The 17,864-nt window shown below is 54.6% G+C and overlaps 1 protein-coding gene across 1 annotated transcript in view; it reads right to left on the bottom strand.

Moving 5' to 3' along the window:
* C8A (complement C8 alpha chain) overlaps nucleotides 1-17,864 on the bottom strand; it is a 29,999-nt gene that overhangs the window by 10,293 nt on the left and 1,842 nt on the right. Inside the window, exons 2-8 of the mRNA XM_064148244.1 lie at nucleotides 15,624-15,689; nucleotides 12,972-13,068; nucleotides 10,488-10,632; nucleotides 8,537-8,681; nucleotides 6,735-6,924; nucleotides 2,766-2,966; nucleotides 777-1,017 (exon numbers count right to left, since the gene is read on the bottom strand). Of these exons, the coding sequence (XP_064004314.1) occupies nucleotides 777-1,017; nucleotides 2,766-2,966; nucleotides 6,735-6,924; nucleotides 8,537-8,681; nucleotides 10,488-10,632; nucleotides 12,972-13,068; nucleotides 15,624-15,689 (1,085 nt within the window). The remainder of the gene's footprint in view (nucleotides 1-776; nucleotides 1,018-2,765; nucleotides 2,967-6,734; nucleotides 6,925-8,536; nucleotides 8,682-10,487; nucleotides 10,633-12,971; nucleotides 13,069-15,623; nucleotides 15,690-17,864) is intronic.

Below are 17,864 nucleotides of genomic sequence, written 5' to 3'. Positions count from 1 at the left end.
ACTGAGATTTGGTTATGCAGGCTTGCTGGGCAAAGATAGGAACCAGAATGAACCAGGTTGGAAGAGAGCTCCAAGCTCACCCAGCCCAACCTAGCACCCAGCCCTGCCCAAGCAACCAGACCATGGCACTAAGTGCCCCAGCCAGCCTTGGCTTCAACACCTCCAGGCACAGCCACTCCACCACCTCCCTGGGCAGCCCATTCCAATGCCAATCACTCTCTCTGAGAACAACTTCCTCCTCACATCCAGCCTAGACCTCCCCTGGCACAGCTTGAGGCTGTGTCCCCTTGTTCTGTTGCTGCTTGCCTGGCAGCAGAGCCCAACCCCACTTGGCTACAGCCTCCCTTCAGGGAGCTGCAGACAGCAATGAGCTCTGCCCTGAGCCTCCTCTGCTGCAGGCTGCACCCCCCCAGCTCCCTCAGCCTCTCCTCACAGGGCTGTGCTCCAGGCCCCTCCCCAGCCATGCTGCCCTTCTCCAAACACCTTCCAGTATCTCAACATCTCTCTTGAACTGATGGGTCTTTGTGAAACACTGGCACAGGTTGAGGGTGGTGAGACACTGGCACAGGTTGCCCAGGGAGGTTGTGGATCACATTGGGTGGTCTGTGCTCCCCAACCTCCCTGGAGGTGTTCAAGGACAGGTTAGATGACTCCTTGAATGACCTGTTCTAGTGGGAGGTGTTCCTGCCTATGGCAGGGGCTGGGCACTGCCTGATCCTTGAGGTCCCTTCCAATCTAACCCATTCTCTGATTCCAGCACCTTGTCATTTTCTCACCTTTCCTTCTCATTTCCTCCTTGTTAATGACAAGGATGTGCTCAAAGATGCCTCCCATGGTGCCAGCTGTCAGGAAGTGGGTGCCGTAGTCTTCGATGAATTTGGCATACATGCCGTAGTTGTAGGTGTCTGGAAGCTCCTGCAGGGACAGCAGCATGTCTTCATCCAAAACAATGTTGTCCCTTCTCATCCTGAAACGGGCTGTCTGCACCTTGGTCACACCTCTGATGAAGGCAACGTCCTGCAGGTGAGGACAAGAGCAGCTGCCACTCAACAGCCCTTTGAAGCAAACAAAGCTCATCTCTAGCCCTTAGGTTTGCTGAGGATGGAGTGAATCTGGGACTGTCAGTGTGTGCTGAGAGCATGAGAGCAAGCCCAGGTTTAAATGAAGTCACTGCAGCACTGAGTGCAGTTCTGGAGCCTCCAAGACAAGCAGGACGTGGAATGGTTGGAGCCAGTCCAGAGGAGGCCACTGAGAGGCTGAGAGGGCTGCAGCAGCTCTGCTGTGAGCACAGGCTGAGAGTTGGAGCTGTGCAGCCTGGAGAAGAGAAGCCTTATAGGAGACCTTGGAGTGGCCTCCCACTAGAACAGGTTGCCCAAGGCCTCCAACCTGGCCTTGATCACCTCCAGGGAGGGAGCAGCTACAATCTTCCTGGGCAACCTGTGCCAGTGTCTCACCACCCTCACTCCAAACAACCCTTTCCTAACAGCCACTTTCAGTCTCCCCTCTGCCACTTCAAACCCATTCCTCCTCATCCTCTCATTACCAGACCTTGTCAATAGTCCCTCCACAGCCTTCCTGTAGCCCCCTTCAGACCCTGCAAGGCCACTCCAAGGTCTCCTCCAAGCCTTCTCTTCTCCAGGCTGCACAGCCCCAACTCTCTCAGCCTGTGCTCAGAGCAGAGCTGCTGCAGCCCTCTCAGCATCTTGGTGGCCTCCTCTGCACTGCCTCCAACACTTCCATGTGCTGCTTGTGCTGGGGGCTCCAGAGCTGCCCCCAGGACTGTAGGTGGGTAGAATGTTCTGGATATACCAGTGAGGGGATGCTTGGCCAGGAAGGTGCTGGTGGGGGATAGAGTGTTCTGGGTGTGCCAGTGGAGGGATACTTGGCCAGGAAGGTGCTGGTGGGGGATAAAGTGTTCTGGCTATACCACCAGCTCCTCTTTCAGATTAGCCATTGCCTAGGAGAAGGCTTTAAAATGATTCCTGCAGTCATTGATCATTGTTTAGCTCCAAACATCAGGTGAGCCCAGGCAAGGGGCAGAGTAAACACGCTGATGGTGCCCATTCCCAACAGCTTTCAAGGGCATTTTAACTCAGAACACCACCCAAGCAATTCTTCTTTCTTGTTCCCTGCCAGCAGCCACGGGAGAAGTGGAGAGGGGACACAGTAAGTGTGGGAAAGAGCAGCACAGCACTCGTGGTGCTGTACTGGAAAGAGGCCACCACAGCTAGCCCAGGATGGAAGTCCACCTCAGGAAGTGCAGCCTGCTGCCAGGTGCTCTGTGTTGGTTTGGTTGTTCTTTGCTGTTTGGGGTTTTTGCAGTGTGGTATTTTAACCTCCCCCAAAAGTAGCCTATTTTCCCATCCTGAGCCAGCTCGGATTAATCCGATGGAGATCTATCTGCTGGCAGAGATCATTCCCTGAGGACAGCTCCTTTGATCACCATCTTGATGTTTCCCTTCCTGCCAGCAGCTCTCCAGCCACACTGCCCCAGGCCTGTAGCATGGCTCGGGGTTGTTGTGGCCCAAGCGCAGGAGCTGGCGCTTGGCCTTGGTGGGACTCATCCCACTCCTGTTGGCTCATTGATCAGGTGGCCCAGGACACACTTCAGCCTGACCCTGAATAGCTTCAAGGATGTGGCCTCGACTACATCCCCATGCAGCCCCTTCCAGTGTTCCACCACCCTCCTGGTGCAGAACCTCAGTGTCCTCCTCTCTCCTTCCCAGCCTCTGCCACCACATCTCTCACCTGCTTCTCTTCCTTACCTTTTCAGTGTACTCTGAGAAGTTCTTCAGCGACCCTTTGCCAGCTGATAAGGTGAAGCCCAGGTCCACCTGCACAGGGGACTCAGGAGGAGCAATGCCAACATTCAGGCCAAAGGAACCAGAGGTATGTCTCTTAATGGCATCCAGCAGGTCCTTGGAGTCCTTGTAAGTCTCAAAAGCGAATCCGGAATCGGCATGAGCCTGAAGTGAAAGCAGCAGACATTGTTTTCCCAGGTATTCCCTTCCTTTTGGGGCTGTTTGTTTGAGGAGCTGGTGGTGCCTCTTTTGGAGGCCATGAGGACACCACAGAACCTGTGGTTCTGTGATTCAGTGTTGACTTCAGAGAAGGTGGAGTAGAGAATTGTCATGTGCCATCTGATAGAGCCAAAGAGTGGGTTAGCTGGGAAGGGACCTTGATCATCTAGTCATAGAGTCAAGCAGGTTGGGAGAGAGCTCCAAGCTCAGCCAGCCCAACCTAGCACCCAGCCCTGGCCAACCAACCAGACCATGGCACTCAGTGCCCCAGCCAGGCTTGGCTTCAACACCTCCAGGCACAGAGACTCCACCACCTCCCTGGGCAGCCCATTCCAATGCCGATCTCCCTGGGAAGAACTTCCTCTTAATATCCAGCCTAGACCTCTTGCCTAGATCAGAGACACCTTCCACTAGACCAGGTTGCTCAAGGACTCATCCAACCTGGCCTCAAACATGTCCAGGGAGGGGGCATCCCATTCTCCCTGGGCTACCTGTACCAGTGTCTCACCACCCTCACTGTAAAGAGTGCATTAGAATCATAGAATGGTCAGGGCTGGAAGGGACCTCAAGGATCATCCAGTTCCAACCCCCCTTCAGTGGGCAGTGGCACCTCACACTGGATCAGGTTCCCCAGAGCCACATCCAGCCTGGCCTTAAAAATGTCCAGGGATGAGGCTTCCCCCACCTGCCCGGGCAGCCTGTTCCAGTGTTCACCCTCATGGTGAAGAACTGCTTCCTAGCATCCAATCTGCCTCTCCCCACTTCTAGTGTTGCTCCATGCCCCTAGTCTTATCATTACTGCACCTCCTGAAAAGTCCCTCAGCAGCTTTCCCGTGGGCCCCCTTCAGATACTGAAAGGCCACAATAAGGTCCCCTCGGAGCCTTCTCCAGACTGAGCAGCCCCAACTCTCTCAGCCTGTCTCTGTAGGAGAGGAGCTGCAGCCCTCTCAGCATCCTCATGGCCCTTCTCTGGATGCATTCCAGCATGCCCAGATCTTTCCTGTCGTAGTGGCTCCAGGACTGGATGCAGTGCTCCAGGTGGGGTCTCACCAGGCTGAAGTAGAGGGGGAGAATCACCTCCCTGGCCCTGCTGGCCACACTTCTGCTGCTGCAGCCCAGGCTCTGCTTGGCTTTCTGGGCTGCAAGTGCACACTGCTGGCTCCTGCTGAGCTTCTCCTGTTCTAGTGAGAGGTGTCCCTGGCTGTGGCAGGTGTTTGGAACTGGATGGTCCTCGGGGATCATCCAACCTAAACCATCCTGTGATTCTGTGGTCAGAAGGTCACAGACCTGCTCTTTGCTCACAGTGGGTGGTTCTTTCTTCCATGACTCTGGGAGTGTGGCTGGAGCCCTTGCCAGGGAAGGCTGAAGTGAAGAAGCCATTGAGAACCTCAGCCTTTTCCATGTTACTTGTCACAATTCTCCCATTACCTTCCTGAGGGGGCCCACACCTTCCCTAGGCTTCTTTTTACCATTAACATAGCTCTGTAACTGGCTGCTGTTGCCCTTGATCTCCCTGGCTGAGTTTGATTCTGACTGAGCTTTAGCCTTGCTAACAGCTCTGCTGCTGCTGGGGCAGCCTCCTTATATACCCCCATTGCAGCTGTGCTCCCTTCCACTCCTGGCTGAGTTTCTTCCCGTGGGACAGTGTGCCCAGGAGCTCCTCACTCACCCAGGCAGGCCTCCTAGCATTCTTTCCTGCCTTCCTCTTCGTCAGTATGTTTTGCTCCTGGACAGGGAGAAGGTGATCCTTGAGCCCTGACCAGCTGTCCTGGGCCCCTCTTGCCCCTAGGGCTTTGGCCAGCAGATCCATGAGGTGACCAAAGTCTGCATGCCCAAAGTCCAGGGTTGTAAGCTTGGCATGTGTCCTCCTGAGGGTCTGACATTCTATTGCTTCATGGTCACTGCAGCCAGGGACGTGCCTGAGCCCCACACTGCTCCCCAGCCTTTCCCTACTGCTGAGAACAAGCTCTGCCTTTCCATCTTTTCTTGCTGGAGCCTTCTGGAGGAGGAGGTTGTCATCTGTGCATTCCAGGCACATCCTGGTTTGCTGCTGCCTTGCTGTGGTGTCTCTCCAGCAGATGTCAGGGTGGTTGAGCTCCCCCATGAGGAGCAGATGCCCCTTTTATTTGCCTGTGGAGAGCCTCATCTGCTTGGTTCTGCTGGCCAAGGTGGCCTGTAGCAGACCCCTCCTGTAGCATCACCTTCCCCTTAACCCATATGCTCTCCAGCAGCTCAATCATCCTTCATTCCCAATCTCCAGTCTAAACCTGCCCTCCTCAAGCTTCAGCCCATTCCCTCCCATCCTGTCCCTGCAAGCCCTTGTGAAAAAGACCTTCCTGGCTTTCTTTTAAGCCTCCTTCAGCTACAAGAAGGCCACTATAAGGTCTCACCAGAGCCTTCTCTTTTCCAGCCCCAACAGCCCCAGCTCCCACAGGGGAAGTTCTCCATCTTTCCATCTGGAAGCACCTGAGCCATGAGGACAAAGCCATGCGTTTTGCTTCACCCATCTCCAGGCAAAGCAAGGTTTGTCTTTAGCCACTCAAAGCAGCACCATTACATTACCTATTAAGCCAGCCTGACATTGCCCATTATAAAACCCTCCTCCAGTTCCATGCAGCTCTGCCAAGTCCTAACAATCTGGACTGAATTCCTTCTCTCCAGCCTGCCTCTGGATGAATTTGTTTAGGCAGGGGGGAAAAATCAGCTTGCAGGGGCAGTGCTAGAAAACAACACTGCTTGGCCTGTGGTGTGGAGAAGTGACCTTTCCCTAGACAGCTCTCCCCTGGCAGCCTGTGGCATCGAGCAGCCTTGGCTGAGTCCAGGCCCTGCCACCTTCCTGATAAATTACCCACACTAAACGAACCCAAACCATCTCACATCATCACCAGGGGTGACTTCCTAGACCCCAGCACATAGACAGTCCTAAAGCAAGGGGCCTGGGGGACATTCTCAAGCGCTGGGGTGTTTCTGAACATGAGGCAGCAGTGCCCAGGTGGGCAGCAGAGCCAGTGGCATCCTGGGCTGGCTCAGGAGCAGTGTGGGCAGCAGGACAAGGGAGGTTCTTCTGCCCCTATGCTCAGCACTGCTCAGGCCACCCCTTGAGTGCTGTGTCCAGTGCTGGGCTCTTCCATTGCAGAGAGATGTTGAGGTGCTGGAAGGTGTTTGGAGCAGGGCAGCAAGGCTGGGGAGGGGCCTGGAGCACAGCCCTGTGAGGAGAGGCTGAGGGAGCTGGGGGGGTGCAGCCTGCAGCAGAGGAGGCTCAGGGCAGAGCTCTGAAGCTCCCTGCAGAGAGGCTGTAGCCAGGTGGGGTTGGGCTCTGCTGCCAGGCACCCAGCAACAGAACAAGGGGACACAGTCTGGAGCTGTGCCAGGGCAGGTCTAGGCTGGATGTTAGGAAGATGTTGTCAGAGAGAGTGATTGGCATTGGAATGGGCTGCCCAGGGAGGTGGTGGAGTTGCTGTGCCTGGAGATGTTGAAGCCAAGCCTGGCTGGGGCACTTAGTGCCATGGTCTGGTTGGTTGGGCAGGGCTGGGTGCTAGGTTGGGCTGTGTGAGCTTGGAGCTCTCTTCCCACCTGCTTGGTTCTCTGATTCCAGTTCCCAGCTAGGGAAGAAGAGGCTCTCAGCCGTTCCCCACCCAGCCTGGAGCTGTGCTTGGGATTGTGCAGGCCCAAACAAAGGCTTGCTCCCTAAGTGTGGCCAGCCCAGGAGCTTACCAGGAACTGGTAGGTGTGGAAGTTGTAAGGCTTGCGGAAGTACTTCTCGTCCTCGCCGTAGTAGAGACGTTCACAGGCAGCGTCGTACTTCAGCTCCCTCCACTCCCCGTTGTAGACCTGCTCACAGTGGCCTCCAAAATAGTTAGGGTCGTACACAAACTGCCTCTCTTCCTGTGTCAGGATGTTGTACCTTGGGAAGAGGTGGCAGCCAGACAGTTAGCTGTGGGTGGATTTCCCCAGGGGTCTCCGGCGCTGTTTCTGTTCTGACACTGCAGGTCACACATGCTCAGCTCTCTGACTTGGAATTTGGATAGCATCTAAGATCTGGGGGTTGGGTTTGTTCTCTCCTTCACAGGGCTAACAGGGGGCAGCTGTTTTATTTACAGGATAATTGGGACTGGTGTTAGAAACAGAAGAAAACAGCTAAGCTGTCTAGTTTGTCCCAGCAAGGACAGTTATGAGAGTCAGAGAATCATAGAACAAGCTGGGTTGGAAGGGACCTCTAAAGGTCATCCAGTCCAGCCCTGCCTGCAGTCAGCAGGGACAGAAATCCACAGAATGGGTTAGGTTGGAAGGCACCTCAAGGATCAGCCAGTTCCAAACCCCTGCCATAGGCAGGGACACTTCCTGCTGGAACAGGTCACTCAAGGACTCATCCAGCCTTGTGCAGAACGCCCCCAGGGAGGTTGTGGAGCACAGAAGCACTCAATGATGATCTTTGATCACGTTGGGTGATTCTGTGCTCCACAGCCTCCCAGAGCAACCTGTGCCAGTGTCTCACCACCCTCACTCCAAACAACCCTTTCCTAACATCCACTTTCAGTCTCCCCTTTGCCACTTCAAATCCATTCCTCCTCATCCTCTCATTACCAGACCTTGTCAATAGTCCCTCCCCAGCCCTCCTGGAGCCCCCTTCAGATCCTGCAAGGCCACTCCAAGGTCTCCTCCAAGCCTTCTCTTCTCCAGCCTGCACAGCCCCAACTCTCTCAGCCTGTGCTCAGATCAGAGCTGCTGCAGCCCTCTCAGCATCTTTGTGGCCTCCTCTGCACTGCCTCCAACACTTCCATGTGCTGCTTGTGCTGGGGGCTCCAGAGCTGCCCCCAGGAGTGCAGGTGGGGTGTGAGGAGAGCAGAGCCAAGGGGCAGAATGCCCTCCCTTGCCCTGCTGCCCACACTGCTCTTGCTGCAGCCCAGCACAGGCTTGTGTCTGGGCTGCACTCCCCCTGCAGCCTCCTGTTGAGCTTTTCCTTTGCCCAGTCCCCCAGGGCCTGTTCCTCAGGGCTGCTCTCAGCCATTCCCCACCCAGCCTGGAGCTGTGCTTGGGATTGCACCCACCCAGGTGCAGGACCTTACCTTTGGCTTTGCTGAATATCCTGAGGTTGGCCTGGGCCTCCAAAGTCTACTCTTTCCTGTAACATCTGGGGGTTAGCCTAGCTGACCTCTAGAGGTGCCTTCCAGCCCAGTGCATTCTGGATTGCCTTTATCAGCTGAAGAAAGCTGTGAGATAACTGGGATGGACTTTTACATGTGCACAGAAAGGACACTTTAAAGTGTCTCTGTACTACACTACAGAGTGGATGGAAGAGTCCAAAGTCAGGAAAGGATTTGAAACTAAAACTGAGATGAACCTTCCTGCTTCTCTCTTCTCTTGCAACCAGAGGCTGGGTGGGACAGCAGCTGTCCTTTGGGGTTCATCCAGCACCCTGTCAATTCATGGAGCAGTGCTATTGCTAAGGGAGAGCAACACAAAATCCTTCAGCCTGTTTTGATGGTGAGAGTGGCAACTGTCCATTTATTACTCACCCTTGGACTGCTTTTTCAAGCCCTGGGATTGGGTACAGATATTTACAAGGGCTTTCAACATCTTCATCCTCACAGTTGCTCTCATCAGACCCATCTCTGCAGTCTGTCTCTCCGTTGCACACAAGGTGCCTTTGAATGCAGCGACCTAGCGCACAGAGACAGACCATCACTTACCCTCCCCAAAACCAGACCATCACTTACCTTCCCTCCCCAAAACCAGACCATCACTTACCCTCCCCAAAACCAGACCATCACTTACCTTCCCTCCCCAAAACCAGACCATCACTTACCCACCCTCCCCAAAACCAGACCATCACTTACCTTCCCTCCCCAAAACCAGACCATCACTTCCCCTCCCCAAAACCAGACCATCACTTACCCTCCCCAAAACCAGACCATCACTTCCCCTCCCCAAAACCAGACCATCACTTACCCTCCCCAAAACCAGACCATCACTTACCCTCTCCAAAACCAGACCATCACTTCCCCTCCCCAAAACCAGACCATCACTTCCCCTCCCCAAAACCAGACCATCACTTACCCTTCCCAAAACCAGACCATCACTTCCCCTCCCCAAAACCAGACCATCACTTACCCTCCCCAAAACCAGACCATCACTTACCCTCCCCAAAACCAGACCATCACTTACCCTCCCCAAAACCAGACCATCACTTCCCCTCCCCAAAACCAGACCATCACTTCCCCTCCCCAAAACCAGACCACCACTTCCCCACCCTCCCCAAAACCAGACCACCACTTACCCTCCCCAAAACCAGACCACCACTTACCCACCCTCCCCAAAGGCTTGCACTGATTGTGTTTCCCACCCCCATCTCAGGGCCACAGGGGGTCCTGCTGGCTGTTAAACACAGCTGCTTGCAAGGGGATGTTTTCCTTTGCAAGCTGGAGCACAGCACAGAGTCCAAGCTGGCCACTCCTCTGGGTTCTGATGGGATGGGAATCTAGTGGAGGTCACCTCACTGCCCTCATGCTTTTGGAAGGGAGGTACAGGAAGCTTCTCCACTTGGCTTAGGGAAGGCAGCCCTGTCTTGTTAATGTGCAGTTTTGCCCTTTCCCCTTGCAAGAAGCATTTGGGGGGAAGTTTATTGCGCTTTGGGACATAGTTTAGTCACTTCAGGACTTGGTCATGGTAGTGTTGGGTTAACAGCTGGATTTGATGATCTTAGAGGTCCTCTCCAGCCTTAATGATGGCCTATTGGGAACTATTATCACCCAGAGCTAGAATTATAGAGTCAGGCAGGGTTGGAAGGCACCACAAGGAGCAGCCAGTTACAAGCCCCTGCCATGCCCAGGGACACCCTACCCTAGAGCAGGCTGCACACAGCCTCACGCAGCCTGGCCTGAAACATCTCCAGCCAGGGGGCCTCAACCCATGCCAGCCTCTCACTACTCTCCTGCTCAGCAACTTTCTCCTCACCTCCAGCCTCACCCTCTCCACCTCCAGCTTTGCTCCATTCCCCCCAGGCCTGGCACTCCCTGACAGCCTCAAAAGTCCCTCCCCAGCTCTTTTGTAGCCCCCTTCAGATCCTGGCAGGCCACAAGAAGGTCACCTGGGAGCCTCCTCTGCTGCAGCCTGCACAGCCCCAACTCTTTCAGTCTGTGCTCACAGCAGAGCTGCTGCAGCCCTCTGAGCATCCTCCTGGTCCTTCTTTGGACATGCTCCAGCATCTCCACATTCCTCTTGTCATGGGAGTTCCAGAGCTGGATGCAGCACTCCAGGTGGGGTCTCAGCAGAGTGGAGCAGAGGGGGAGAATCCCCCCCCTGGCCCTGCTGGCCACACTGCTGCTGCTGCAGCCCAGGCTCTGCTTGGCTTTCTGGGCTGCAAGTGCACACTGCTGGCTCCTGCTGAGCTTCTCCTCCAGCAGCACCCCAGTTTGTCCACCAAGGCTCACAGCCCGTTGGGCAGGAGTTTGCACCTGCTTCACTCACCTGTTTCCTCACACTGGAAGTCCTTGCCACAGCTGGGGGGTCCTGTGCACTGCGTCCCAGCACGGCAGGCTTGCTCATCCCAGAAGTGCCCTGCACATCTCTGCCCTGCAAACTGTGCCGGCTGCAGCAGCCTGCGGTACCGGTGCTGAGCCACACCAGAGAGGACAGCACCATCAGCACCGAGCTTGTATCCCCCAAGGACACCACCTCCACGAGCTAGGAAGCAGTTCCAACTGCCACTTGTATCTATGTCAGGGGGTTGTGTGTGGCCCCAAGACTTGTACATCTTCAGTCATGGAATCATAGAGCGGTTTGGGTTGGAAGGGGCCTCCAAAGGTCATCAAACCCAACCCCTGTGCAGCAAGCAGGGACATCTTCCACTAGGTCAGGCTGCCCTGTTGAGCCTGGGCTTGAATATGTCCAAGGGTGGGGCCTTAGCTACCTCCCTGGGCAGCCTGTTCCAGTGTTCCAGCACCCTGATGGTGATCAGTTTTCTTCCAACAGCCAATCTAAAATCTCTTCTCTGGTTTCAAACTGTTTCCCCTCAGCCTATCGCTGCAAGCCCTTCTAAAGAGTCTCTCTGCAGCTTCTCTCTAGCCCCCTTCAGGTACTGGAAGGCTGCTCTAAAGTCTCCCTGGAGCCTTCTCATCCCCAGACTGAACAATCTCAGCTCTCTGAGCCTGTCCTTGTAGCAGAGGTGCTCCAACCCCCCTCCCCTGTTGTCTTCATAGCCTTCCTTTGGACCTGCTCCATCAGGTCCATGTTCTTCCTGTGTTGAGGGCTGGAGACAGAAGCTCAGGAGATTCACCCCAAATTCACACAAATGAGTTGAGGAGGGTCTGGAGTGGCTGGGTTTGGAAATCTCTCATTTTATACTTTGGAAGTGATTACCTGGAGCAGGGGACTGAGGCCAGCATCAGTAAGTTTGCAGATGGCACCAAGCTAGGAGCAGCTGTGGAGCTGCTGGAGGATAGCAGAGCCCTGCAGAGGAACCTGTCCAGGCTGCATGGGTGGGCAGAGGCCAAGGGGATGAGACTGAGCAAGGCCAAGTGCAGGGTTCTGCACTTTGGCAACAACAACCCCAAGCAGCACTAGAGGCTGGGGCCAGAGTGGCTGAGAGCAGCCAGGCAGAGAGGGCCCTGGGGGTGCTGGGAGAGAGGAGCTGAAGAGGAGGCAGCAGTGCCCAGGTGGGCAGCAGAGCCAATGGCATCCTGGGCTGGCTCAGGAGCAGTGTGGGCAGCAGGACAAGGGAGGTTCTTGTGCCCCTGTGCTCAGCACTGCTCAGGCCACCCCTTGAGTGCTGTGTCCAGCTCTGGGCTCCTGAATTGCAGAGAGATGTTGAGGTGCTGGAAGGTGTTTGGAGAAGGGCAGCAAGGCTGGGGAGGGGCCTGGAGCACAGCCCTGTGAGGAGAGGCTGAGGGAGCTGGGGGTGTGCAGGCTGCAGCAGAGAAGGCTCAGGGCAGAGCTCATTGCTGTCTGCAGCTGCCTGCAGGGAGGCTGTGGCCAGGTGGGGTTGGGCTCTGCTGCCAGGCAGCCAGCAACAGAACAAGGGGACACAGTCTCAAGCTGTGCCAGGGGAGGTCTAGGCTGGATGTTAGGAGGAAGTTGTTGTCAGAGAGAGTGATTGGCATTGGAATGGGCTGCCCAGGGAGGTGGTGGAGTGGCTGTGGCTGGAGGTGTTGAAGCCAAGCCTGGCTGGGGCACTTAGTGCCATGGTCTGGTTGCTTGGCCAGGGCTGGGTGCTAGGGTGGGCTGGGTGAGCCTGGAGCTCTCTTCCAACCTGCCTGATTTCTCTGGTTCTAATATGGATTTTTTTTCCCAGTTACACAGCCTTTGCCCTGGAACATAACAGGCTCAGATGGACACAGCCACTAATTACAACACTGATCCTGCAAGATTTCTGATGGATTATTAATGAGAATTGCTGCTCTTTAAGCTAGGGGAAGGAGAAATTAAGTAGAAAGAGAGAAAAGCCAAATAATTGAGGGATTCTCAGCAGAGGAACAAAGAGAAGTGCAGGGATATAAACTCAGCAGAAAGCACAATCGTGTCAGGTACGTGAGGGTAAATCCTGGAGCTATGAAGACATCTGCAAAATGATGAAAGAAACTGAGCACAGGAGCTGATGAATGGAGGCTGCCTCTTAATTTCTTTTCATTTGAATATTTGCATTGAGAATCAGGGGATACTTAATTAAATGTGAGATGGAAAAGGAAGCAAGTCTTGAGCAAATATCCTGGCCTGATTCTTCCACTATTCCCCCTCGAGTTTGCCTTTTGCTGTTTCTGCTGCTTTAAATGGATGTATTCCCCAGCTTACACTAGGGTGAGAGCCTCTCTAGTAGAAGAGCATCTCCATCATACTTGGATGAGTTTACTGCATGCTTCAGGATGATGAATATGTATAATATATATAATTAATGTGTGTACATCCTCATCACAGGCACATCTGAAGATAAATGAATGCATTACACTGGAGTCTTACTTTTTTCTCCTGGCAAGGGAAGCAATCTGTCCACTCTGACCACTGGCTCAGCTGACAGTTGGTGGGAGCTGGAGAATTAACATCTCTGCTGCTTCTCCTAAGGAGGGGAAGAGAGAGGGGTCTGAAGGTCTTTCAAGTTGTGTTTTAAGGAGAGCTGGAGGCTAGCAGGGAGAAAATGATCCCTGTGTGTGTTTTTCTGCTGGGGAGAAACCTATTCAGTAGTAAATAGGAGATACCAGCTGAAGATGAGGCAGCAGTGTGCCCAGGTGGGCAGCAGAGCCAATGGCATCCTGGGCTGGCTCAGGAGCAGTGTGGGCAGCAGGACAAGGGAGGTTCTGCTGCCCCTGTGCTCAGCACTGCTCAGGCCACCCCTTGAGTGCTGTGTCCAGTGCTGGGCTCCTTCATTCAAGAGAGATGTTGCTCTTCTGCCAGGCAGGCAGCATCAGAAGAAGACAACAGTCTGGAGTTGTGCCAGGGCAGGTCTAGGCTGGATGTCAGGAGGAAGTTGTTGTCAGAGAGAGTGGCTGGCACTGGAATGGGCTGCCCAGGGAGGTGGTGGAGTGGCTGTGCCTGGAGGTGTTGCAGCCAAGGCTGGCTGGGGCACTTAGTGCCATGGTCTGGTTGGTTGGCCAGGGCTGGGTGCTAGGTTGGGCTGGCTGAGCTTGGAGCTCTCTTCCAACCCAGATGATTCCATGATTCCTTGATTCTATTCTATGAGTAGGCATAGGGGTTGGACTTAGTGATCCTGGGGGGGTCTTCTCCAAGCAGAACATTTCTGTGATTCTGTGATTTCTTTTGCCTTCAGCCTCACTGCTCCCAAGTCCCAGCCACGAGGATGCTGTGATGACCCTAGGAGGGCTTTGCTAAGTGAAAGCCCCAGCAGCTAAGCAAGGGAGCCTGTGCATGCAGAGCAGCACTCGAGCTGAAAACCCCACCCTGTCCCCAGGAAACCAGCAGGAGCCTGCAGACAAACCCAGAGCTGGAGGCCAGGCAAGTATTGATGCTCTGACAGGAGCATTTGTGGGCTGCATCCTTCAGCACCTCACAGAGTGCTTAATTGGCTCCACCTTCGATTGGGTCCTGCCTTTGCCTCTTCATTACTCTAACGTGTTTGATAAGTTCATCAAACATCAAAAGTCCTCTTTGTTCATTTTCAGAAGGGATTATCAGAGTAAGCCTTCATAATTAAGTGTATCACTGCCACAGTTTTCTTTCCACCCCCCCCTTCTCCTTCTCCTTGTCTTCCTGTTCCAATTATCACTGATACCTTTTTTTGATCCTTCTAAACCATATTTGCCTTTTGAACAAGCCTGAAACTATTACCTGTAGGAAAGAAAAAAAGGTCTCAACCATTTCCTCCTAATGACACTACAGCTTCAGACAGAAAAAATCAAGTCACTTGTTTATTCCCTTCCTTCAGAGCCTAAGTGACACTTGTATAGGTTAATAACACTGTGCAGGGATGAGGATCTGGCTTGGATGGGAAATTGGGTTATTCACATGCCCTTGTTAACTGCACCCTGTCAGATGCAGCAGTAATTGTGAGGAAGGAAAAGGAGAAGACTGGGGGGGAGGGGGGGAGATATTAATTTGTAGAATCATAGAATCAGCCAGGTTGGAAGAGAGCTCCAAGCTCATCCAGCCCAACCCAGCACCCAGTCCTGGCCAAGCAACCAGACCATGGCACTAAGTGCCGCAGCCAGGCTTGGCTTCAACACCTCCAGCCACAGCCACTCCACCACCTCCCTGGGCAGCTCATTCCAATGCCAATCACTCTCTCTGACAACAACTTCCTCCTCACATCCAGCCTAGACCTCCCCTGGCACAGCTCCAGACTGTGTCCCCTTGTTCTGCTGCTGGTTGCCTGGCAGCAGAGCCCAACCCCACCTGGCTACAGCCTCTCTACAGGTAGATGCAGGCAGCAATGAGCTCTGCCCTGAGCCTCCTCTGCTGCAGGCTGCACCCCCCCAGCTCCCTCAGCCTCTCCTCACAGGGCTGTGCTCCAGGCCCCTCCCCAGCCTTGCTGCCCTGCTCCAAACACCTTCCAGCACCTCAGCATCTCTCTGCAATTGAGTAGCCCAGCACTGGACACAGCACTCAAGGGGTGGCCTGAGCAGTGCTGAGCACAGGGGCAGAAGAACCTCCCTTGTCCTGCTGCCCACACTGCTCCTGAGCCAGCCCAGGATGCCATTTGCTCTGCTGCCCACCTGGGCACTGCTGCCTCCTCTTCAGCTCCTCTCTCCCAGCACCCCCAGGGCCCTCTCTGCCTGGCTGCTCTCAGCCATTCTGGCCCCAGCCTGTAGCATTTCTTGGGGTTGTTGTGGCCACAGTGTAGAACACTCTATGAGATCATCCTGTGGAAGGAATTCAGTTCCTGGGGCCCAAATCCAGTACAATCATTTCATAAGGAAGTTCAAGAAGGCTCAAGAATCACCTGCAAAAGAAAACCTCTTGTGCAGACAGTTCCTGTGAGCAGGAATTATGATGCTGAGCTCGGGCTTTGGACAGCTGCCAATGCTTTATGGGTTCCCCCCCCAGTAGCTGTTTGCAGAGAGCACAGCTTGCACAAGCCTTAAGTCAGGACAAAATTGATGGGCTGGCTTGCCCAGAACTTCTGCATGTGAAGTTAGGAAGGGGCATGGATGGACTTACCTCTGGGAGGGCAATGCCTCGCCCTCCCCGTGCACTGCAGCCTGATGTGCTGCTGCAGCCAGCCAGCTCAGAGACAGAATCAGAGGAGGAAGGAGCTGACTCTGGCTCCTCAGCATTGTTTTCCCATACATAAATGTTTGCTGCAGGTCAGCTGCAAGCAGAAGCTTTCTGCTCCGGGATGCTGTGAGCCAAGCACTGCTAGAAGACGCCTCCGAAATGCTGTGGTAAATCATTGACAGCAGCACAGGTCAGATCCCAGAGAGTCAGGACACATCCCAGAGACCTTTGCCCCCTTGGAAACAAATTCCCAGTGTTCTGGCAAGGGAACATATTCAAGTGTGCAACTGCAGCCACATTCAAATCAACCAAGCCCTATTGCAGTGGTGTTTCTTGTCCAGCCTGCACCCTCCTTTTAATCAGGAGGAGGAGGAAACTCCTTTTGTTTGCCACAGACACTTAGCTGCTGTTTTGGTGCATGTGGCTGCTGCCCAGGGAACAGCTTCTCAGTGCAGGCATAGGAACTTAGCTGCTGTTTTGGTGCATGTGGCTGCTGCCCAGGGAACAGCTTTCCAGTGCAGCAAAGTGAAGATGATAAGGAGATTATGTTATGAGGATTGTGTTCCTTCCAGATGTGACAAGGAGAGCCCTGCAGAGAGGTCTGGACAGGCTTCATGGGTAGGCAGAGGCCAATAGGATGAGACTGAACAAGGTCAAGTGCAGGGTTCTACACTCTGGCCACAATAACCCCAAGCAGCACTCCAGGCTGGGGCCAGAGTGGCTGAGAGCAGCCAGGCAGAGAGGGCCCTGGGGGTGCTGGTAGAGAGGAGCTGCAGAGGAGGCAGCAGTGCCCAGGTGGGCAGCAGAGCCAATGGCATCCTGGGCTGGCTCAGGAGCAGTGTGGGCAGCAGGACAAGGGAGGTTCTTGTGCCCCTATGCTCAGCACTGCTCAGGCCACCCCTGGAGTGCTGTGTCCAGTTCTGGGCTCCTCCATTGCAGAGAGCTGTTGAGGTGCTGGAAGGTGTTTGGAGAAGGGCAGCAAGGCTGGGGAGGGGCCTGGAGCACAGCCCTGTGAGGAGAGGCTGAGGGAGCTGGGGGTGTGCAGCCTGCAGCAGAGGAGGCTCAGGGCAGAGCTCATTGCTGCCTGCAGCTGCCTGTAGAGAGGCTGTAGCCAGGTGGGGTTGGGCTCTGCTGCCAGGCACCCAGCAACAGAACGAGGGGACACAGTCTCAAGCTGCAGCCACCACCATGCTTTGTCCACTGTGCATCTCATTTCTTGAGCTTTAACCTCTGTTTGCTTCGATTCTCTGCCCACTGAGTGCCCACAACGAGGTGGTGCTTTGGAAGGACCAAGAGAACTGTGGCTTCTATGTGCATCAGGCCTGTGTCCCATGTCGTGCACACACAGGCTGTGGACAAGGTCCACCCACGGACCAGAAGACAGCCACAGCTCTGGTGCTGGGCATGCCTGTCCTCATTTGGTGTCACTGAGCTGGTCTGATAACCTACTTTCTCTATCAAAGCAAAGAGCCTTAAACACAGGAGCAGTTATGGGCTGTAGTGGTCAGAAGAGAAGTGTGCACTTAGCCCTCGTGGGGTCAGGGCTGTGCTGCAGGGACAACCTTGTAGCTGGGGCAGAGAGCAAACCTGAAACCATGCAAGGCTCTTGAATTCCTTCCCTTGCCTGCTGCAGTGCTTCCATGGGGCTGAGCTGAAACCTTCTAAAGGAGCCACGTGGGGACCTTCGTGGACTCCTCCTACACAGTGCTTTGTCCTTGGCAGTGAAAAGGAATGTTCGGGTTTTGGAAGCAGGCACCAACAATCCTGCGTTTTCGTCTGTTCCTGCTTGGTGCCGGTGAGGCAAGGCCAGCAAGCGGCTGGCTGGAACAAGCGATCCTATCTCCCCCTCTGCTGGGAGCCTGCGATATCACCGCCGGGAAGAGAGGGAGAGGAGCAGGGGGCCAGGCTGGGCTTGCTGCTCTGGCCCTCCTGGGGACACAACACGACAGAAAACCAGAGACTAAATTCTTCCTGGCACAAGAATGTGCCCTTCCATCTGCTTCTGCCGGTTTTCTTCTGGGTTCTGAAGCCTTCTTCCCTTCTTTCAGGTATTGCATTGCACCCAGGGGCAGCTCTTTCCCTCTCTTCTGCCTCCCATCTCCTTCCAGCTGTGCTGGCCAGTGGCTGTGGGGCCAGTAGCTGTGATGAGGGAAAGTATCTTCTCAGGTCATCCCCAATCTAATA

The sequence above is a fragment of the Pogoniulus pusillus genome, chromosome 8 (genome assembly GCF_015220805.1).
Source record: "Pogoniulus pusillus isolate bPogPus1 chromosome 8, bPogPus1.pri, whole genome shotgun sequence".
Lineage (NCBI taxonomy): Eukaryota > Metazoa > Chordata > Aves > Piciformes > Lybiidae > Pogoniulus > Pogoniulus pusillus.
Note: the sequence above shows the minus strand (reverse complement) of the source record. Positions and strands in the feature narration are given on the sequence as shown.